Raw genomic sequence first — 17,425 nt, 5'->3', positions numbered from 1 at the left:
ACCTTCCACCTATGTTCCCAAGAACACACCCACGTTGCCAAAACAAAGCAAACATGGATTGACAAATTGAATTTGGTTTGGTATGAGTAGACTAAATACATATAAACATTTCAAACTTTACTTATCCAACTAACACTTTAAATCTATCATAACCTAATCATTCTCGGCTTGGAAGACGAGATAGTTCCGGTCATCTCAACCGCATAGTTTCTTCCCAAGCAAAACTTCCATTTTATTAACTTCCATTTTATTAACTCATTCTAATAACTCCTTTTAATATCTAAAATAATTGAATTACACTTACCGATGTCCGCCGCTGTATAAGGGTAGGACCTGGCGCCCTGCACAAAATATTATTAAGTCCTACCCTCCTCCTACAAAGAAAGTTAGAACTTGTATATATAACATATGTAGATATTCTATATGTATTCAAATGTAAACCCAAGCACGCTCGTATAAACAAATCAATTTCTCTTATCAATTAATCCATTACTTTATCTTATACACCCATTTCACAACCTATGTACCTTAGGTCATTCCCGCCACATTCAAGGAATACCCAACCCTACATTTCCGTACACTCAAGGAATACAACTAACCCTAAGGCTTATACCTTAGTTCCTCTCTCTGGGTAGTCCAAACAATCTGGTCATTCATGGCACATTCAATGAATACCCCTATATAACGCTAACGGGCCATTTATGACACATTCAATAAATGCCCACCTAACATATGACATCAACAATCATAAAACTAAATTCCAAAACTTGAGGCGTAGAGAGTTCTAAAAGAGGTGGTAAATTTTGTTTACACATTATTGAACCTTATTTCATATATCATTTCGGAACGAATGAGTATCTTGATTCCTTTTTGATTTACGCTGTATTTTTGATTTAACGCGCATATTAATTTAGGGATGTCTTAGTGTCATAACGTTGCATATCATAAAAATACTCGCTTTTATGCGCAAAATCACATAGTAGTTAATACACATACACACGATATATAGAGGTCTTAGCCTAACTTAGTTCAACATTATTTCACATATTCAAGTTTAATAGCCCTAGACCTATCTTAATAACCCAAATCATAATCCGAGTTAAAAATAAGGTCAAATTGGGTCAACTAGTCAAAGTTTTATTGATTGAACCATTTTTTCCATGTATATTGCTTGCATTAGAAACCTTTTGGTCAAAGTCAACCCCGGTCAAAGTCAACACATCATGGTCAATGTCAAATCAACACGCCATGGATTGATTCCATTTTTCAAATCAAACCTGTCATTGTCAAAGTCAAACTCCCCCCGGCCATCAATTTGACCCATGTCAACCCCGTTTCCATGTTCGACAAAATTGAGTCATAGTCATGGTTCATGGCTAAGGTCAATGTGCATGGCTCATGGGCTCATGACTAAGGTAATGGTTCGGACCCAACTGGCCCAAAACAATTAAGTGGTTCGGTCCAAAAATTGAACTGAAACCGGCCCAAAACTTTAAATTAAACTGGTCCACAAATTTAGAACATAATCGGGCCCAAAACAAAAGGTTAAATTCGGCCCAAAACAAACCAAATAAGGCCCAACTAATCACAACTAAAACCGGGCCCAAAGAACCAAGCCCAAGCCCGAAATGGGTTACTGTTCATCTTCTCCAATTTCCTCCATCAGCCACCAAAACGCCGGCCACCACCATCTCCCATTTTATCAAGTCAGTGTTGATCCCCACACCAAAACAAACAACATTAATGAAATCGAAAAGCTCAAATCATTCAATCCCCATTTATACATCAACCTAGATCTAAAATTCGAGCCGCCATTAAAGCTTGTTTCAAGCTCTTACAGCCCTCACTCGACAGCCCACTACCACCATACATCAAACCGCCAACCCACCATACAAAAACACAGTTCAAACCCAAACAAATAAACACAAATATCAAAATCTTCAGTAGCCCAGTAATGGCGTTTTTACTCAGGGGAGGAGGGTTGGGGGCTCGCGCCTCCCTTCACCACCACCTAATGGTGTTCCCAGTCCTACCAAATCTACAGAGTATAAAACAGGTACAGGAAGAACCATGGTTGAACAGAACAAAAAAAAAGGCATGAAAAGTAAATGATAGGTGGTTCTTCAGTAAATGAAACGTGGTTTGTGTCTGTGTCTAGATACGAGAAAAATAACGAATAACCACTCACAATTTCTAAACTAAAATGTCACAGTAAATATAATCCTAAAAGTTCAAATAACAAAACTGGACGATTTCTTGCTGCTGGACTTGCGTCGCAGCCATTGACGACTTCCGAGTCCCAACAGTTCCGACAGTTATATAAAAAACATTAGACAGTTTACACTGATATTAGAAAACTATAAATCCGGTGATATAGCAAAATAGCTACTCACCTTTAGCGCGCTCCTGTTCCCAGCAAAATCTCCAGCAAGAAACTTCTCTCTTTCCTCTACGTGAAACTCTCTTTTCTGAAAAACTCTCTTGGTGTTTTTGACCCACCCTATTATGTTTTCTGTTCTGTTTTTAAAAACAAACCCCCGAAATAGGGGAGAGAGTTTATCCCATACCCACGTCTCCTATTTCCACTAACACTTATCCTATTTTTATTATATCTATTATCTATTATTATTATCTTTATTATTATTATAGAAAAACAAATAATAAAAACACGGGGTGTTATAAAGACCCTGGCTAGTATATATGACAAAAACTGGATTGGGGAGGTTTGGAAACCACCTGGATATGCCTCTTTCTTTTGGAAAGGCATACACAATACTTTTAATCTTATAAGTGGAGGGTTGGTCTGGGGGATCCATAGTGGCACTTCCACATCTGTTTTGGATGATCCTTGGGTGATCTGTAATGAAAACCCAGGACTCTTAGAGAACTAGGGGTGGAGGATCCCAGACTTGAAGATCTCTATGTGGCTGATCTGTTCCATGAGGATAGGACTGGATGGGATGAGGACAAGCTCAATGCCTTCTTCCCTCCTTTCCTAGCTGCAAGAATCAAGGAAGTTATGATCAGACCTTTGGGTCTGGGAAAGGATAGGATGGTTTGGAGTGGGGAGAAGTCAGGGAGATTCACAGTGAAATCAGCCTACAAACATATAGCTATGGATAGTGGGATAGGGCAGAGCTATAGCTTCAATAACAATACTGTGAAGCTCCTTTGGAAAGCCAAAATACCAGCAAGTCTCCAGTTGTTCCTTTGGAAAGCATATATGGATGCTTTGCCAATGGGGGAGAAGCTGGCCTCTAGGAAGATGTTGGGGGAGTTCTCCTGCCCATTGTGCTATAAATGTTTGGAAACAGATAGTCATCTGTTTTTTGACTGTGAATGGTCCAGAGTTCTGTGGTTCTCATCTGGATTAGGCCTAAGAATGGAGAGGCAGGGGACAAATAATGCTAAAGAGTGGATTACAAAATTCCTTAGCTGGTACAATAACAAGAGCCAACATATCTCTCAGGCAGGAGTTCAGGCTTGCTATCTGCTATACAACATTTGGATAGCAAGAAATGAAGTTAAGTTTGACCATAGGGTTCCAAACAGAGAAAGAACTCTTAGAAGAAGTCAGGTGGAGGCCAAAGAAATGTAATGTGGCTTTCTTGCGAAAGCAACACTCAGAATGAGCATTCTAACCCTCCTGAATCTACTTTGGACAAATCTATATATGATTTAGACTCTTTGTTCCCAGAGATTCCTAATGACTATATTAACATAAGGTTTGATGCTACTTTTCAGGTTAATTCAGGAGAGGCAACAACTGGAACAATAGCTTGGGACTCGGAAGGTAGAGTGGTAGGGGCAGGCATTAGAAAGTTCCAAGCCAGGTCAGCAGAGGAAGCAGAGATGGTTGCGGCTGAGGTGGCAATGGGACTTGCTCTTGCCTTTGGGTGGACTGCAGTGTACATAGAAGGGGATTGTTTAGAAGTCATTAAGGCTTTAACTAACCAGTCCTGTTCATGGATGTATGAGAGCTTGAGAGATTATGTTGTTAAGCTAAGCTCTGATTTTGTGTTTTGTAAGTTCAACTGGATAAACAGGAGGTCTAATGGTGAGGCACATTTGTTGGCAAAATGGGCCTCCCAACAAAAGATATGGATCACCGCCGCGAATGTATTCGACCAGGCATCGAGATCACTCCTGTAGTAATTTAGGGGTTTCTTTATGAATATATATATATGGTATTATCGAAAAAAAAAAAAATCGGACGATACACTTTCACAAGTGAAATCATGAAAATTTATTATGTATATGGCCTAGATACTTTCCCAGGAATACGGAAGTGAGTAGAGAAATGGGCTTAGATCGTTATTGGTCTTGGTTTTTTCAGGTTAATGCTTAAATTGTGCTAGGCCATTGTATACGTGACACCACCCTCAAAATACAAGGCCCAGGGAACGGGTCGGGTTCTGCCATACCCGACCCAAGTTCCACCCCTAACCCTAACCCTAAACTATAAAAACAAACTTCACCCAATCTAAAAACCCAAAACGGCTTATTAGATTTAGATTTAGGGTTTTTTTCTGAAGGCATAACGAGATGGTGAAGTTTACAGCTGAGGAGCTTCGCCGAATCATGGACCTCAAAGATAACATTCGAAACATGAGTGTAATAGCTCATGTTGATCATGGAAAATCAACTCTTACCGATTCTCTGGTTGCGGCGGCTGGTATCATTGCTCAGGAAACTGCTGGTGATGTTAGAATGACAGATACCCGCGCAGATGAAGCAGAGCGTGGTATTACAATTAAGTCTACTGGTATTTCTCTCTACTATGAGATGTCTGATGAATCTCTCAGCGCTTTCAAGGGTCCAAGAGTTGGTAATGAATATCTCATTAACCTTATTGATTCGCCTGGCCATGTCGACTTTTCATCTGAGGTAACAGCTGCCCTCCGTATCACTGATGGTGCCCTTGTTGTAGTGGATTGTATTGAGGGAGTTTGTGTCCAAACTGAAACCGTCCTCCGACAAGCTCTTGGAGAAAGGATTAGGCCTGTATTGACAGTAAATAAGATGGATCGTTGCTTTCTCGAGCTTCAGGTTGACGGAGAGGAGGCATACCAGACATTCCAGAGGGTCATAGAGAATGCCAATGTTATTATGGCAACTTATGAAGATCCTCTACTCGGTGATGTAATGGTTTATCCAGAGAAAGGGACTGTTGCCTTCTCTGCTGGTCTGCATGGTTGGGCATTTACCCTCACCAACTTTGCAAAGATGTATGCCTCTAAGTTTGGTGTTGACGAATCAAAGATGATGGAAAGGCTTTGGGGCGAGAACTTTTTCGACCCAGCTACCAAGAAGTGGACTACCAAGAACACTGGTTCTCCTACCTGCAAGAGAGGGTTTGTTCAGTTCTGCTACGAACCGATCAAGCAGATTATTAATACCTGTATGAATGACCAGAAGGACAAGCTGTGGCCCATGTTGAAGAAGCTTGGTGTAACCATGAAGTCAGACGAGAAGGAGTTGCTTGGCAAGGCTTTGATGAAGCGTGTTATGCAGACCTGGCTCCCTGCCAGCACTGCTTTGTTGGAAATGATGATACATCACCTCCCCTCGCCCTCAAAGGCCCAGAGGTACCGTGTTGAAAATTTGTATGAGGGCCCTCTTGATGACAAGTATGCTGAAGCAATCAGGAACTGTGATCCTGAAGGACCCCTTATGCTCTATGTGTCGAAGATGATTCCTGCATCTGACAAGGGCAGGTTCTTTGCGTTTGGGCGTGTGTTTGCTGGAAAGGTCTCAACTGGTACGAAAGTGAGGATTATGGGTCCTAACTACGTCCCTGGCCAGAAGAAGGACTTGTACACAAAGAGTGTCCAGAGAACTGTTATTTGGATGGGGAAGAAGCAGGAATCAGTTGAGGATGTGCCTTGCGGTAATACAGTAGCACTGGTTGGATTGGATCAGTTCATTACTAAGAATGCTACATTGACAAATGAGAAGGAAGTTGAGGCATCCAATCCGTGCTATGAAGTTTTCTGTTTCACCTGTTGTTCGTGTTGCTGTGCAATGCAAGGTTGCCTCAGACCTGCCGAAGCTTGTTGAAGGTCTTAAACGTCTAGCCAAGTCAGACCCTATGGTTGTGTGTACAATTGAAGAGTCCGGGGAGCACATTATAGCTGGTGCAGGAGAGCTTCATCTTGAGATTTGTTTGAAAGACTTGGTTGACGATTTTATGGGTGGGGCCGAAATCATTAAATCTGACCCTGTAGTTTCCTTCCGTGAGACTGTGCTTGAGAAGTCTGTCCGCACTGTGATGAGTAAGTCCCCAAATAAGCACAACCGTTTGTATATGGAAGCCCGCCCGTTGGAGGATGGTCTTGCTGAGGCTATTGATGATGGACGTATTGGTCCAAGGGATGATCCTAAGGTTAAGCTCTAAGATCTTGTCTGAAGAGTTTGGCTGGGACAAGGATCTTGCAAAGAAGATCTGGTGTTTTGGTCCTGAGACCACCGGTCCTAATATGGTTGTTGACATGTGTAAGGGAGTTCAGTACTTGAATGAAATTAAGGACTTCGGTTGTGGCTGGTTTCCAGTGGGCTTCCAAGGAAGGTGCATTAGCTGAGGAGAACATGAGGGGTATTTGCTTTGAGGTATGTGATGTTGTGCTCCATGCTGATGCCATTCACAGAGGTGGTGGTCAGGTCATTCCAACTGCCAGGAGAGTCATCTATGCTTCACAGATTACTGCCAAGCCAAGGCTGTTGGAGCCTGTTTACATGGTCGAGATCCAGGCCCCAGAGCAGGCACTTGGTGGCATTTATGGTGTTTTGAATCAGAAACGTGGGCATGTCTTTGAGGAGATGCAGAGGCAAGGTACTCCATTATATAACATCAAAGCATACTTGCCAGTCATTGAGTCATTTGGGTTCTCCGCTCAACTCAGAGCTGCAACATCTGGACAGGCCTTCCCACAGTGTGTGTTTGATCACTGGGACATGATGTCCTCAGATCCTTTGGAGGCTGGGTCGCAAGCAGCAACCCTTGTGTCTGAGATTCGTAGGAGGAAGGGATTGAAGGAGCAAATGACACCTCTCTCCGAATTTGAGGACAAGCTATAAGGTGTTAATTATCAAGTTGGGGTTTTCCCATCGTACTTTTGGCTGTCATGTGATATGTTCTTATTATGATTTTGACACTGTTGACTGCTCTACACACTTATGTTTCTGACTTTCATGTTTTAAGGTTTACTTGTGGTTATTTGGATTCGGTTATTTTAAGGTTTACCTCGTAAGTTCTTTGTTTCTGTTGATTTTGGTTTTACTTCATATTGCTCTTAACTCTTATTTTAAAAATCTCGTGGTAATGTAGTTTATATGTGAGGTTATTGAACTCATTGATCAGTTGCTACTGGAACTGTACCAATGAGGTTGTTTTCCAGCGATTTAATTTGTGATGCTGTTTGGTCTGGTGTGATCTCTTATTCTAGGATTTTTTTTTGTTAATTATTTAGTACTCGTCTGTGTTTTTATCTTTGGACAAGCATGTTACAAGTATAGACTATGATTTGATAAATAAGATGGGTGTAGAGTCACTAAAGTAAGCCCTATCTTGTCAGTGAACTCCTTTTGCCGCTATTGATTTACCTGTCTTGTTATTTGTGTTTAGTGAATACTTATCTGTTCTGCTTGCTGTGTTTTTCTTCTCCTTACTGCTTTAAATGGAGTACTGGAAGGGTTGTCAATATGATGAATTGCTGACTTGCTGTTGTGTATCGGTGACAATATACAGGAGATGGGTTGTTACATTGAAGTTGTGCTTTAGCTACGGTTTAGACTTAGAATATTGCACCCTCTCATGACAAAACCCCCGCCAAGAAGTTTACCCAATCTTCCCATCAAGGTCACCTCCACGCGCTCCACATAACTTATGTTGAATTAAAACAATAAATCACATCTAACTTATGGCTGTTTTAATCTTCCCATCGTAGTTTTTGGCTGTCATGTGATATCTTGTTTTAGTCTTTGGACAAACAAGATAAAACGTATAGAGTGATTTGGTAAATGAGATGGGCGTAGAGTCACTGAAGTAAACCCTATCTCATCAGTGGACTCTTTTTAAGCCCCTATTGATTTGCTTGTCCCGTAATTTCAGTATTTTTTGAATATTTTTCCTATTCTGTTTGCTGTGTTTTTGTTCTCCTAAATGGAGGAAGGGTTGACAGTATATGATGAATTACTGTTTTGCATTGGTGATAATATACATGAGATAGGTTGTTGCATTGATGTTGTTTTGTGCCACTCCTTGCTCTGTTTAGATTTAGAATTTTGGGGGGTTGTAGTTATACTACACCCTGAGAAAAAATCCCCGGCAGTGTTTTGAAGAAATCTCCTTCCAATCTGACGTCTAGGTCACCCTCTGACATGTTAGGAGATGAAGAATGGACTAAATACGAGTACAAAAACAAAAATGAATGCATTAATAAAGTCATTGGTCATACTGATGAACACATATATGCACTTGCCTTGCAATGCAATGTTGCAATTATTGATAGGAAAACTCGCGGCAATATGTATGTAAGGTTGCTAAACTTTGAGAAGCCTGAGCTGAAAAACGAAGTATTTACTTTAAACTTTGAGAAGCCTGAGCTTAATAACGAAGTATTTACTTTTTATAGATACTTGGTGGAATCGTGTGGGCAAATTTATCTCGTGCGTATGTACATCTTAGGCTTGAACTTTGGCAAGGCAATCAACCATGCTGAGATTTTTATGATGGATCTTTCGAGGGAACTTTGGTTGAAAGTGGAATCCATAGGCGATAGGGTGTTCTTTTTATCAGGATTTGGCACTCTGTCTTTGTCTGCAACCAATTCAGAATTGAAAGGAAATTGCATCTATTTCACTCTTTTGGAAGGACAAAGGTAGTTTGCATGTTCGATCTGGAAGATAGAGTCTATCAGTTTCTTTCGCATTCCCCAACTTGCGGACGCGTTCTGCGCTCTGACATGCATGAAGTACAGAGGTTAAAGGAACTAATCGAGATGCAATCAGTTTGACGTTATATTATGCAAACAGTACAGAGAAAAATGCATGAAGTAAACCAAAAACATAAAAAAAGGCACCTCAACGGCTCAACTAGATGTGATGACGAAGGTCCTTCGAAGATAAAGAATAATGTTGTACGGTGGTCAGGCAACAAAGCAAGTTATTTTCCTTACTAGGAAGTAGTTTTAAGTAGAGCAATTAGAGCTTTCCTAATCATTAAAATGAAAAGTGTAGTATATGAGCACTATATAAAAGGCTATATAAAGTATAATCCCATGTTTTATTATTTTATAAAAGCCAAAATTAAATTACTTGCCACGTCTATTAGCTCACAAGCAGATTAAATTGCCTTAATAAAGTTGAATTTTGTGCATTTGGAACAGTTACTAAGCCTGGGAAAGTGGATACCCATAGAAAGACAATGAGCAAACTGTCTTTCTTGCTTCCTAACTCCGTTTTCCTCAGCCATGGGTATGAACTATGAAGTATGAATTTCTTGAGCATATCCATCCCTTTACTAAGGCCTGGGCTATCCCGTGGATATCCTCATAGGGATGAGGGTCTGCGGACCGTTGGATGTGTGATCTAAGGGTGTGAAAATCAAAAGCAAAAAAGATGAGAGAGAAAATGAGATGATTTTATATTTCTAAACCGTACATCCAACAGTCGCCAACCTCGTCCCGAGGATATCCTCGGGTATACGAACTCTTTCTTTTATCGGACAGACGGAAAATTGTATACGAACTCTTTCTTTTATCGGACAGACGGAAAATTGTTTAACGATTTTAGAGTGGTGCAGACTGCAGCTTGACCCAAACTAATCCAAAAGTGAATCCCTGATTACCTGCCATCTAATATTTTGTTTAAAGGCCTGCTATTTAGCCTCCTTTGTTTTGGCTCGTGTGCAAAACCACAATGATGACCGCAAAAGTGCAAAACCAAGCCTACGGAAATTGAGCAACTTGAATATTCATATATCTAGAACACAGAATTGCAACGCTTGTAGGTACACTTTCTTGATTCATGCGAACCAAACAGTATCTAAAAGTGCTATTACAACATTTTATATAATGACTTTTGCAATGTCTTTTTAACACGAAAAGAACTCTAAATGAATGCTTAGAGAATTAAGACTGGCAACCTCAGAATTCAAAGTCATGGTTTACAGGTATACTTCAGGGAAAGGGAAAATTCATGTCCCAGTAACTAATAATATCTTGTCAGAAGGAGCATGCACTCATTGAACATTTACCCTGCCACATCGATGGGAAAACTTTGTAGGCATCCACGAAATGAAGACAGGATACGTAAATTGTCAAAAAGGATATCATACAAAAATGAGTAATCTTGTATTATCATCTTCAATTTCAAGCTGCAAAGCCTCATAGATCAAGAAACAAATCTCTCATTGGATTAAAAAAAAAAACCATCTTCATAGGACCACATTTTCTTGGATGCACCTACACATGGTAAAACTAATGAGAGGCAAGAAGAAATATGATATTGCCAGTAAGAACACATTCGAAATGAATATAATGCACAGTCCTGGTTATCTTATTATGAAGAACATACTCATAAACGTGTCTATTGCATCATTTCTATGTAGTATACACCAGTTCCGACTGCAAAACAGGTAAAAGTATAGGAAATCAAAGATTATTTATTTGCTGAGCAGTATAGATTGCAAAGTAACAAAATTTATAATCCAGAAAACCAATATGAATACATGAAGAGCATACCAATTTTAAGTAGCTAAGCATCCTAACTCTGTTTTCCCTGGTGGAATGATTTGAGACAATTAATAAGGTGCTGCGTCAATGATGCAGGAATTTGACGTTTAAAGATTTGGCTGGCTTCTTCAATCAGAAGCTTCCTGCATTTACCGAATAAAAATAAATTTAGAAGACGAAGACAATGGCCGTAATGAAGACCTCCCAAGCAAGACGGATCAGGTTCAGCTACTAATGTAAAGTCAGATGGGAGTGAAAACTGTAGGAGCTAATTCCCAAAGCAGTATGTAGAACTTACAATTCTAAGATTAGCTCAGCCTCATACAGAAAAGGTAGTATCCAAAAGCCAAAAAAACAAAAAAACAAAAAAAATCAATTATATGGTAACATGCAGAAGGATTATGACTATAAGTCTATAAGTAGGTTGTTTCAACTTTCAAGGACTGAACTGTTTATTTCAGTCCATCTTTTTCTGGTATCTAGTTCCTATATTAAAAGTGAAAACATTTTCCCTTCTCAAAATCAGAAAATTTTAATCGGTTCACAGTGCAGCTTGTAGGCAATCTGCAACACAGGCCTACTAGTCCTAATTATGTAGTTACCCTTAGCTGCACCTTTGGTGAGTCCAAAGGAGGGAAGGATATTTCATTATTTCAAAGGTTTGATGGAAGAGTATCTAGGACTAGAATAAATACGAGATTTAGTAGGCCATCCTGTGAAGTGCTACAAATCTGGGTTATCCAAAAGCCCATAAAATAGTCAATACTGAAAGTACAACTCTCCAAGTAATGTGGAGTCTGTCAAACATCAGCCATAAGCCATTTCTTCCTTCTTTTTTCGGGATAACACAGGCCAGTTACTTTTTCTGAGCGAAGCATAACCAGAATGCCTATTGACATATCTCAGTCCATATTACACAGCCAGACCCATTCTAACCTCTGCAGTTGAATTGGTTAAGACTTTGCCAAAAGACATCTCGTCTAAAAATAAATATAAACAAACATTTTTCAGCATTCGAACACCTTCCAAGGATCAACCATTATTACGTGTCTATCTTTTACTCAGAGTTTTATCTGGTAAAGAAAGAAAAAGAAACAGATGGTAATCTTTGCTGTTTCCGGAAAGGTATAGCATAAGGGCAAAACATACTATATTCACTCAAATGACCACCATGGTCCTAACTTACCTTAAAATGTCTTCTGTGAGCAGCATCACCAAACTGCTTTGGAAATTACCAATTTACAATTCTGCAATTTTTAATATTTCAGGATCTAACATAATGGAAAGTTGACACTCGTAAGTGGTCACGAAGTCGATGTTTCTGACTTCTCAACCAGAATAGTTGTCGAAATAGTAATTAAGACCTACTGCTGCTTTACACTACTCCCTAATCCATAAAGCTCTTCAGATAACTCTAAGATTTACTCTGCACTCTTTGTGTTGGGGGTAGTAAGCAAGTCATATTTCTAATTTCTAGGGCAGGGAAAACTCTTCATCATATTTCTAGGGCAGTCAGATTAATAAGTAACCTCATCATGCTAAGAAACACAAATAGCAAAAAGGGTTGAAGAGAATTTTACTTCAATTCAGTGTCACTGATTGCGTCGCCACCCTTTTCTGCACATAACCTCTTTTTACCACGCATGAACCTATGAACTTCATCGTACCAACCACATGACCGAAGACGTGAAGATGCATCCTTCGCTAGCCTGGAAGATGAACTAAAAGATGCAAGACTGCATTTAGAAACGGTTTAATAGACAGAAAAGTATGAATCAACCTTATAGAGCAAATAAAATGTAGAAACTATTTGAAATTCACGACAATACACATAAAGATAAGGGTTAACTAGTATTAACCCCCTCTTAGATGAGCCAATTAGGATTTCCCCCCCACTAGACGGGAAATTAGGGTCTCCCCCCCAAATACACACAAAACAAAAGTCAAATTGGGTTGCCCGTGTTTTTTTAGGAAAATTGAGAAAAGTCCTTTGATGCGAGTCTATCAAATGTTAAGCCAAATCCGCAACACCCATGTCAATGGACTAATGGTATCAATTGCACAAGAAAAACAAAATGAATGATTTTGTCAAAAACAACACTTCGTTAAATCCAACATAAGATACAAAATAAAAGGGCCATGAAAAACTCCCGAGTAAAGACCACTTACATTTCATCAATTTTCTCAACCGCTGCCTGATGAACATCTGGTGACACAGACTTGCTACATTCATCATCCAATAATTTTCTCTTAGATCCAGATACGAAAGATAAGTTTTTCTCGCATGCGTTTTGTAATACAACACCACAATCAGGCCTTCTGTCTTGTGCTACAATAAGAGCAAACCCACCACCTTCAGACCCCTCAGTTTTCATTGGTCTAACACTACTACCTGCAATTTTACCATTTGCGTGTGGCATTGGTTCAGGATCCAAAGCATCAAGAGACTCGTTCACATGAGCGACATTGGTTACTGATGGCATCTCTTTTGTAATTTTCTTCATCTCTTTCCTTTCTTTGATGTCAATGTGATATCCCGCATACCCGTTATTATTGCCATTTCCATTTGGACGAAGCTCTTTGGAATCAGAAGACTTCAAGATATTGAACTTTATTCTTGGACTTGAAGGAACTTTATCATTTTTAGATATGGTAGGAATGAGCTTCTTGGAATTATCAGGTCCATATGATCCCATGAATACCGGCTTTGGTGGAACAGCTCCCCTCATGCTTTGTGGTGCATTATGCCCATTGGAATGTAGAGGCTTCACTTCATTGGGATCAGAGTATGACGCAGCATGGCCGTTGTAATACTGAGGCTTCAAGGCCATTGGCAACAGAGGATGAAGCATCATGGCCATTGCAGTGTGGAGGCTTCACTCCATTGGTAACAGAGGATGATGCATCATGACCATTGCAGCCTGGAGGCTTCATGCCATTGGTAACAGAGGATGATGCATCATGGCCATTGCAGTGCGGAGGTTCCACTCCAGTCGTAACGGAGGGTGATTTGGTTGGTCGCGGGTCTTTGATTAGAACGGGCAAAGAAAAGAATATAAACCTTTTCAGACACAACCTCTTGTAGATTAGAGATAGATACAAAGGAATCATTGCAGCAATACCACCGACCCATTGCATCCTGCAAGCACATAAAGTACACAGATGAGGCAATAGCAATGTCGATATAATATAATTAAAAAACAGATCACTAGTATATCAAAACAAAGCAACAAAAATGTTAGGTAGAAACATACCTTGATGTATGCATAGTAATGTCCAGAATCGGGTGAATAGCCAGAATGCACAATGGTACCATAAAGATTATACTGTGGACATGGATCCTGTATAATAACATGAGATTACAATCCAATGAATCATGATAAGAAACCAAATAAGTAAGAAAACAATTTGAGATATTCTAATACAATGAGAGCCAAAAGGAGTATCGGTTATACACTATATTCACTTCTCTTCTGAATAATTGCTGAGATCCATACTTTCGGTCTTAATAATTCTAATGGGCAGCCTATACCTTGACCTCTTTTCCATGAAGGGATTGTAATAGTGCATAGCGTACATCACAATCCCACCTCCTTTTCTCTCTTTTCTTATGCATACATTCCAAAGACAATATCCTAATTGCCTATTGGCCATTACTAGTCACAAAAGGTAAGGATTATAAATATTATAAGATCCTATCCTAATAGAATCCACTAGCACACAGACTACCAACTGCTGTTACCCTGCTAAAATGATCATAAAAATATACTATTCCCTTTTTTCTTATCAATAGAAGTCGAGCAATTTCATTAATTTAGAATGTGTACAACAATTTTACACACATTTAGGACTCATAGAACACTAGGCCTCCCATTTACTCCCCCACTGTTAAAAAGTTTTCTCATTGTACTAATAAACCCCAATTACACAAAACACCTCAAAACAGATAGCTCCTCTTTTATTCCTAACACAATCTTGTGGATTTGCCTTTTTTTTGTATTTGGAAAACTCTCGCGATCCTCTCCTTCGACAAAGTTCACATAATTTCCATCAGAAGGTGCTCGGCTAACCATTGTGATAGGTGGTTTACTCCAACCACTTGCTCCCTTATAGCACGTACCTAAGGAAAAGCAAACCTGAATACATGCATACGAAACTTTGAAACTTTAAATTAAGCCTAAAAGTTGAACACCTAATGCCCAATCAAAGAGAAACTCCTTAGCATCAAGAATAATTCTTTAAATCCCTCTGACCCTCTCCACATGTTCAAAGACCCTTCCATTCCCCTCCACAACGCCCAAATTATTTCCTTTAGGGCATGCTTCATGAGCTACCAGGTCATGAATAATTAATTGTTCCCTAATGCTTATATGAGGCCATCTGGATGAGTCCACGGCTTCCCTAAGGATGAAAGAAAGACCTTCGATGTGTAAGAAGAAACGGGGCAAGTGACAAGTAAATTATCCACTTCTTTCAAGTTTTTGCAAAAGAAAACCAAGATTGGGAATGTCCACACCTTTGCAAAGGTGTCACAAATGTTTATAATTTGATAATTCGTTAACCATAAGTTGTATGAGTTCCAAAAATCTTACGAGCTTAGTGTACCCTTTCAAAGGTAATGAATCACCACCAATAAGCCTTAGACTTTTCAACTCCCATGTAAAAATTTATCTCACTCGGTAGAAATTACAATGAGGAGTCTTCTTTGTAAGCATACATACCCGACAATCTGCAATAAAATTTACATCACTATGCACCAGCACAACCTCGCAAAGTACCTCTCGAATTCCCCACATCAATATCTAAGACGCCAACAGGACAGCAACACATACTACAAAGCAAGCACAAAAATTTCAGTCTGAAAATTTCCTGACAAGATACTGACAGGTGCCTCACAAGCCTTTCTCCTCCAAATGCTGTGTAGAGTTAAAATAGACACGTTTTCAAATTTAGATACCCTTTCGTTTCTATCCCTTTTCTGTTATTGGCTCTAACCGTCTCTCCTCCAAACTACTTGTCTCAGTCGTACTTTCTTCTTTTTAGTTCTGAACTATGCACTCATATGGAGTATATATAATTGAGGTGGGAAGAAGTAAGATCCAACCCCAAACTCAAATTCATGAAAAAATGATTCAGATCTCCTACGTCCAGTTCAAGGGTTCAATACTTCTGCCTAGAGATAAGATTCTAGACAGCAGTGACGTGGAATTGTGGCAACGTTTTAAAACATGGTGCCACACCAAGTAATGATTTTACAAAAATATCTATTCACAAAACTAGAAATAATAACCTTAACATTCTCACTAAAAAAATAACGTATGCTCAATATCAGAGGAAGTTAATTACATAAATAAAGTCGACATACCTGGCTTTCTTTGCACATGTAATTAGAAAGAAGTAAACCCTCTTCGAATGCAATCGCTCGATCAATCTTCCCACCATGTATTCCTTCAAATCTCTATAAAAACCAAAACTCCTTCCACTAAAAACACAATCGAAAAAACGCACAATTGAAATATAACTACTAATACCACCATTAACCATTACCTTCAATTGAATTACAAGTACATTAGGTGCTTTAAGTATCGCCAATTGCTTCTTAGCCACCACCAACTTTTCACAACTGAAACAAAACCCAACACCGCAAATCAACAAAAACCAACAACACACATACATAAACAATAACAAATTTGATTTGTACTTACTTATCACAATGATACTTATTAGTCCCATTCAAAACTTCTTGTTGAAAATACCGCTGCATTGCGTCTTTAACTGAAGTAACTTGAAACAAATCAAGACTAATATCCATAATATCATCCGTCTTATTCGATTCAGCTCCACAATCACAACACTTAACTTGACTCCTCAATTTACCACCAAAAATCCCTCTAACAATACTACTATTCTTATTAATTTTCAAACAAGCATTATGACAAGCATCAATAACAAACCTAAGAAACTCATGTGCATCCTCTTGTCTACCGTAACGAAAGTGAGGCGAAAAAATATTAACACAACTCAAAATCTTAGAAGGGGCGTCAATAGAAAAGTCTAGAGTAAGGGACCGGATTATCCGTTTTTCAAGAAGACAGAAAGGGCAATTGCCGGTACCGGATTGAGGACAATGAGAAGAGTGGTGATTGTTTAGACAGTAATTGGCAAGAGGTGGAGTATAGGATAAGCATTGAAGAACACTATTTAGATAACAGGTGTTTCCTAGGTTTTTTAAACCTAAAGGTGGGGATGTGTTGGGTTTTTTTCTTCTTTTTAGGAGTAGGTTTTTTTGCCAAGTCATCTGCAGACTTGTCCCCATTAATTGAGTAAACGTAAACTAGTACCACCATTGGAACACCACCAAGATCGCATTCTGTGTTTTGGGTTTTTTGGAAATTGGATTGGGAAGATGCCTGGGAAGTGGGAAGTGCCCTCTCGTTTTTTTTTTGTTGTGGGGTTTTATATATAGTGGGTAAAGGTTTTTATTTAGCCTTCCCCTTTTTCTTCATCGTTTCGTTTTCTGTTTTCTCTGCTACTCCAAATCTTGGATTTAGCGTAATAAACACTTGTTAGCTGTTATTGGGCTTTCTTTTTGTTTAATGGGCTTTCTTTATGTGGGCCTTATAGATCAAAGTTTTTACGATACGATATACGTTAAGTGGAATGTTTCCCTGGCCTCATCTCAAAATTTGAAA

The 17,425-nt window shown here is 39.2% G+C and overlaps 1 protein-coding gene and 1 pseudogene across 2 annotated transcripts; one reads left to right on the top strand and one right to left on the bottom strand.

Moving 5' to 3' along the window:
- The first annotated feature begins 4,463 nt into the window (after positions 1-4,463).
- LOC147474016 (elongation factor 2-like) lies at positions 4,464-7,268 on the top strand (annotated as a pseudogene). The gene is made up of 2 exons (XR_015210177.1): positions 4,464-5,354; positions 5,416-7,268. The product of XR_015210177.1 is annotated as an elongation factor 2-like (transcript).
- Positions 7,269-9,994: 2,726 nt separating this feature from the next.
- Positions 9,995-17,269, bottom strand: LOC147474015 (ubiquitin carboxyl-terminal hydrolase 25-like). The gene is made up of 10 exons (XM_086586750.1): positions 16,439-17,269; positions 16,281-16,356; positions 16,099-16,191; positions 13,988-14,074; positions 13,805-13,872; positions 12,903-13,607; positions 12,314-12,454; positions 10,743-10,876; positions 10,576-10,625; positions 9,995-10,463 (listed from the first exon to the last, which is right to left on the bottom strand). Exons 1-8 carry the CDS (start codon positions 17,047-17,049, stop codon positions 10,765-10,767), a joined length of 1,893 nt encoding a protein of 630 aa, XP_086442876.1. The 5' UTR covers positions 17,050-17,269; the 3' UTR covers positions 9,995-10,463; positions 10,576-10,625; positions 10,743-10,764.
- Between the last annotated feature and the right edge of the window lie 156 nt (positions 17,270-17,425).

Source organism: Coptis chinensis, unplaced genomic scaffold, assembly GCF_015680905.1.
Source record: "Coptis chinensis isolate HL-2020 unplaced genomic scaffold, ASM1568090v1 utg136_pilon_pilon, whole genome shotgun sequence".
Taxonomy (NCBI): Eukaryota; Viridiplantae; Streptophyta; class Magnoliopsida; order Ranunculales; family Ranunculaceae; genus Coptis; species Coptis chinensis.
This window is presented reverse-complemented; position numbering and strand designations above follow the sequence as displayed.

Excerpts from the sequence above, each read along its gene's own strand:
- LOC147474015 (XM_086586750.1), bottom strand. The coding sequence starts at position 17,049 with ATGGGGACAAGTCTGCAGATGACTTGGCAAAAAAACCTACTCCTAAAA. Across the intron at positions 16,357-16,438 it reads AATAAGTATCATTGTGATAA|TTGTGAAAAGTTGGTGGTGG; the intron begins GTAAGTACAAAT and ends GTTTTGTTTCAG. Across the intron at positions 13,873-13,987 it reads ATTACTATGCATACATCAAG|GATGCAATGGGTCGGTGGTA; the intron begins GTATGTTTCTAC and ends ATGTGCTTGCAG.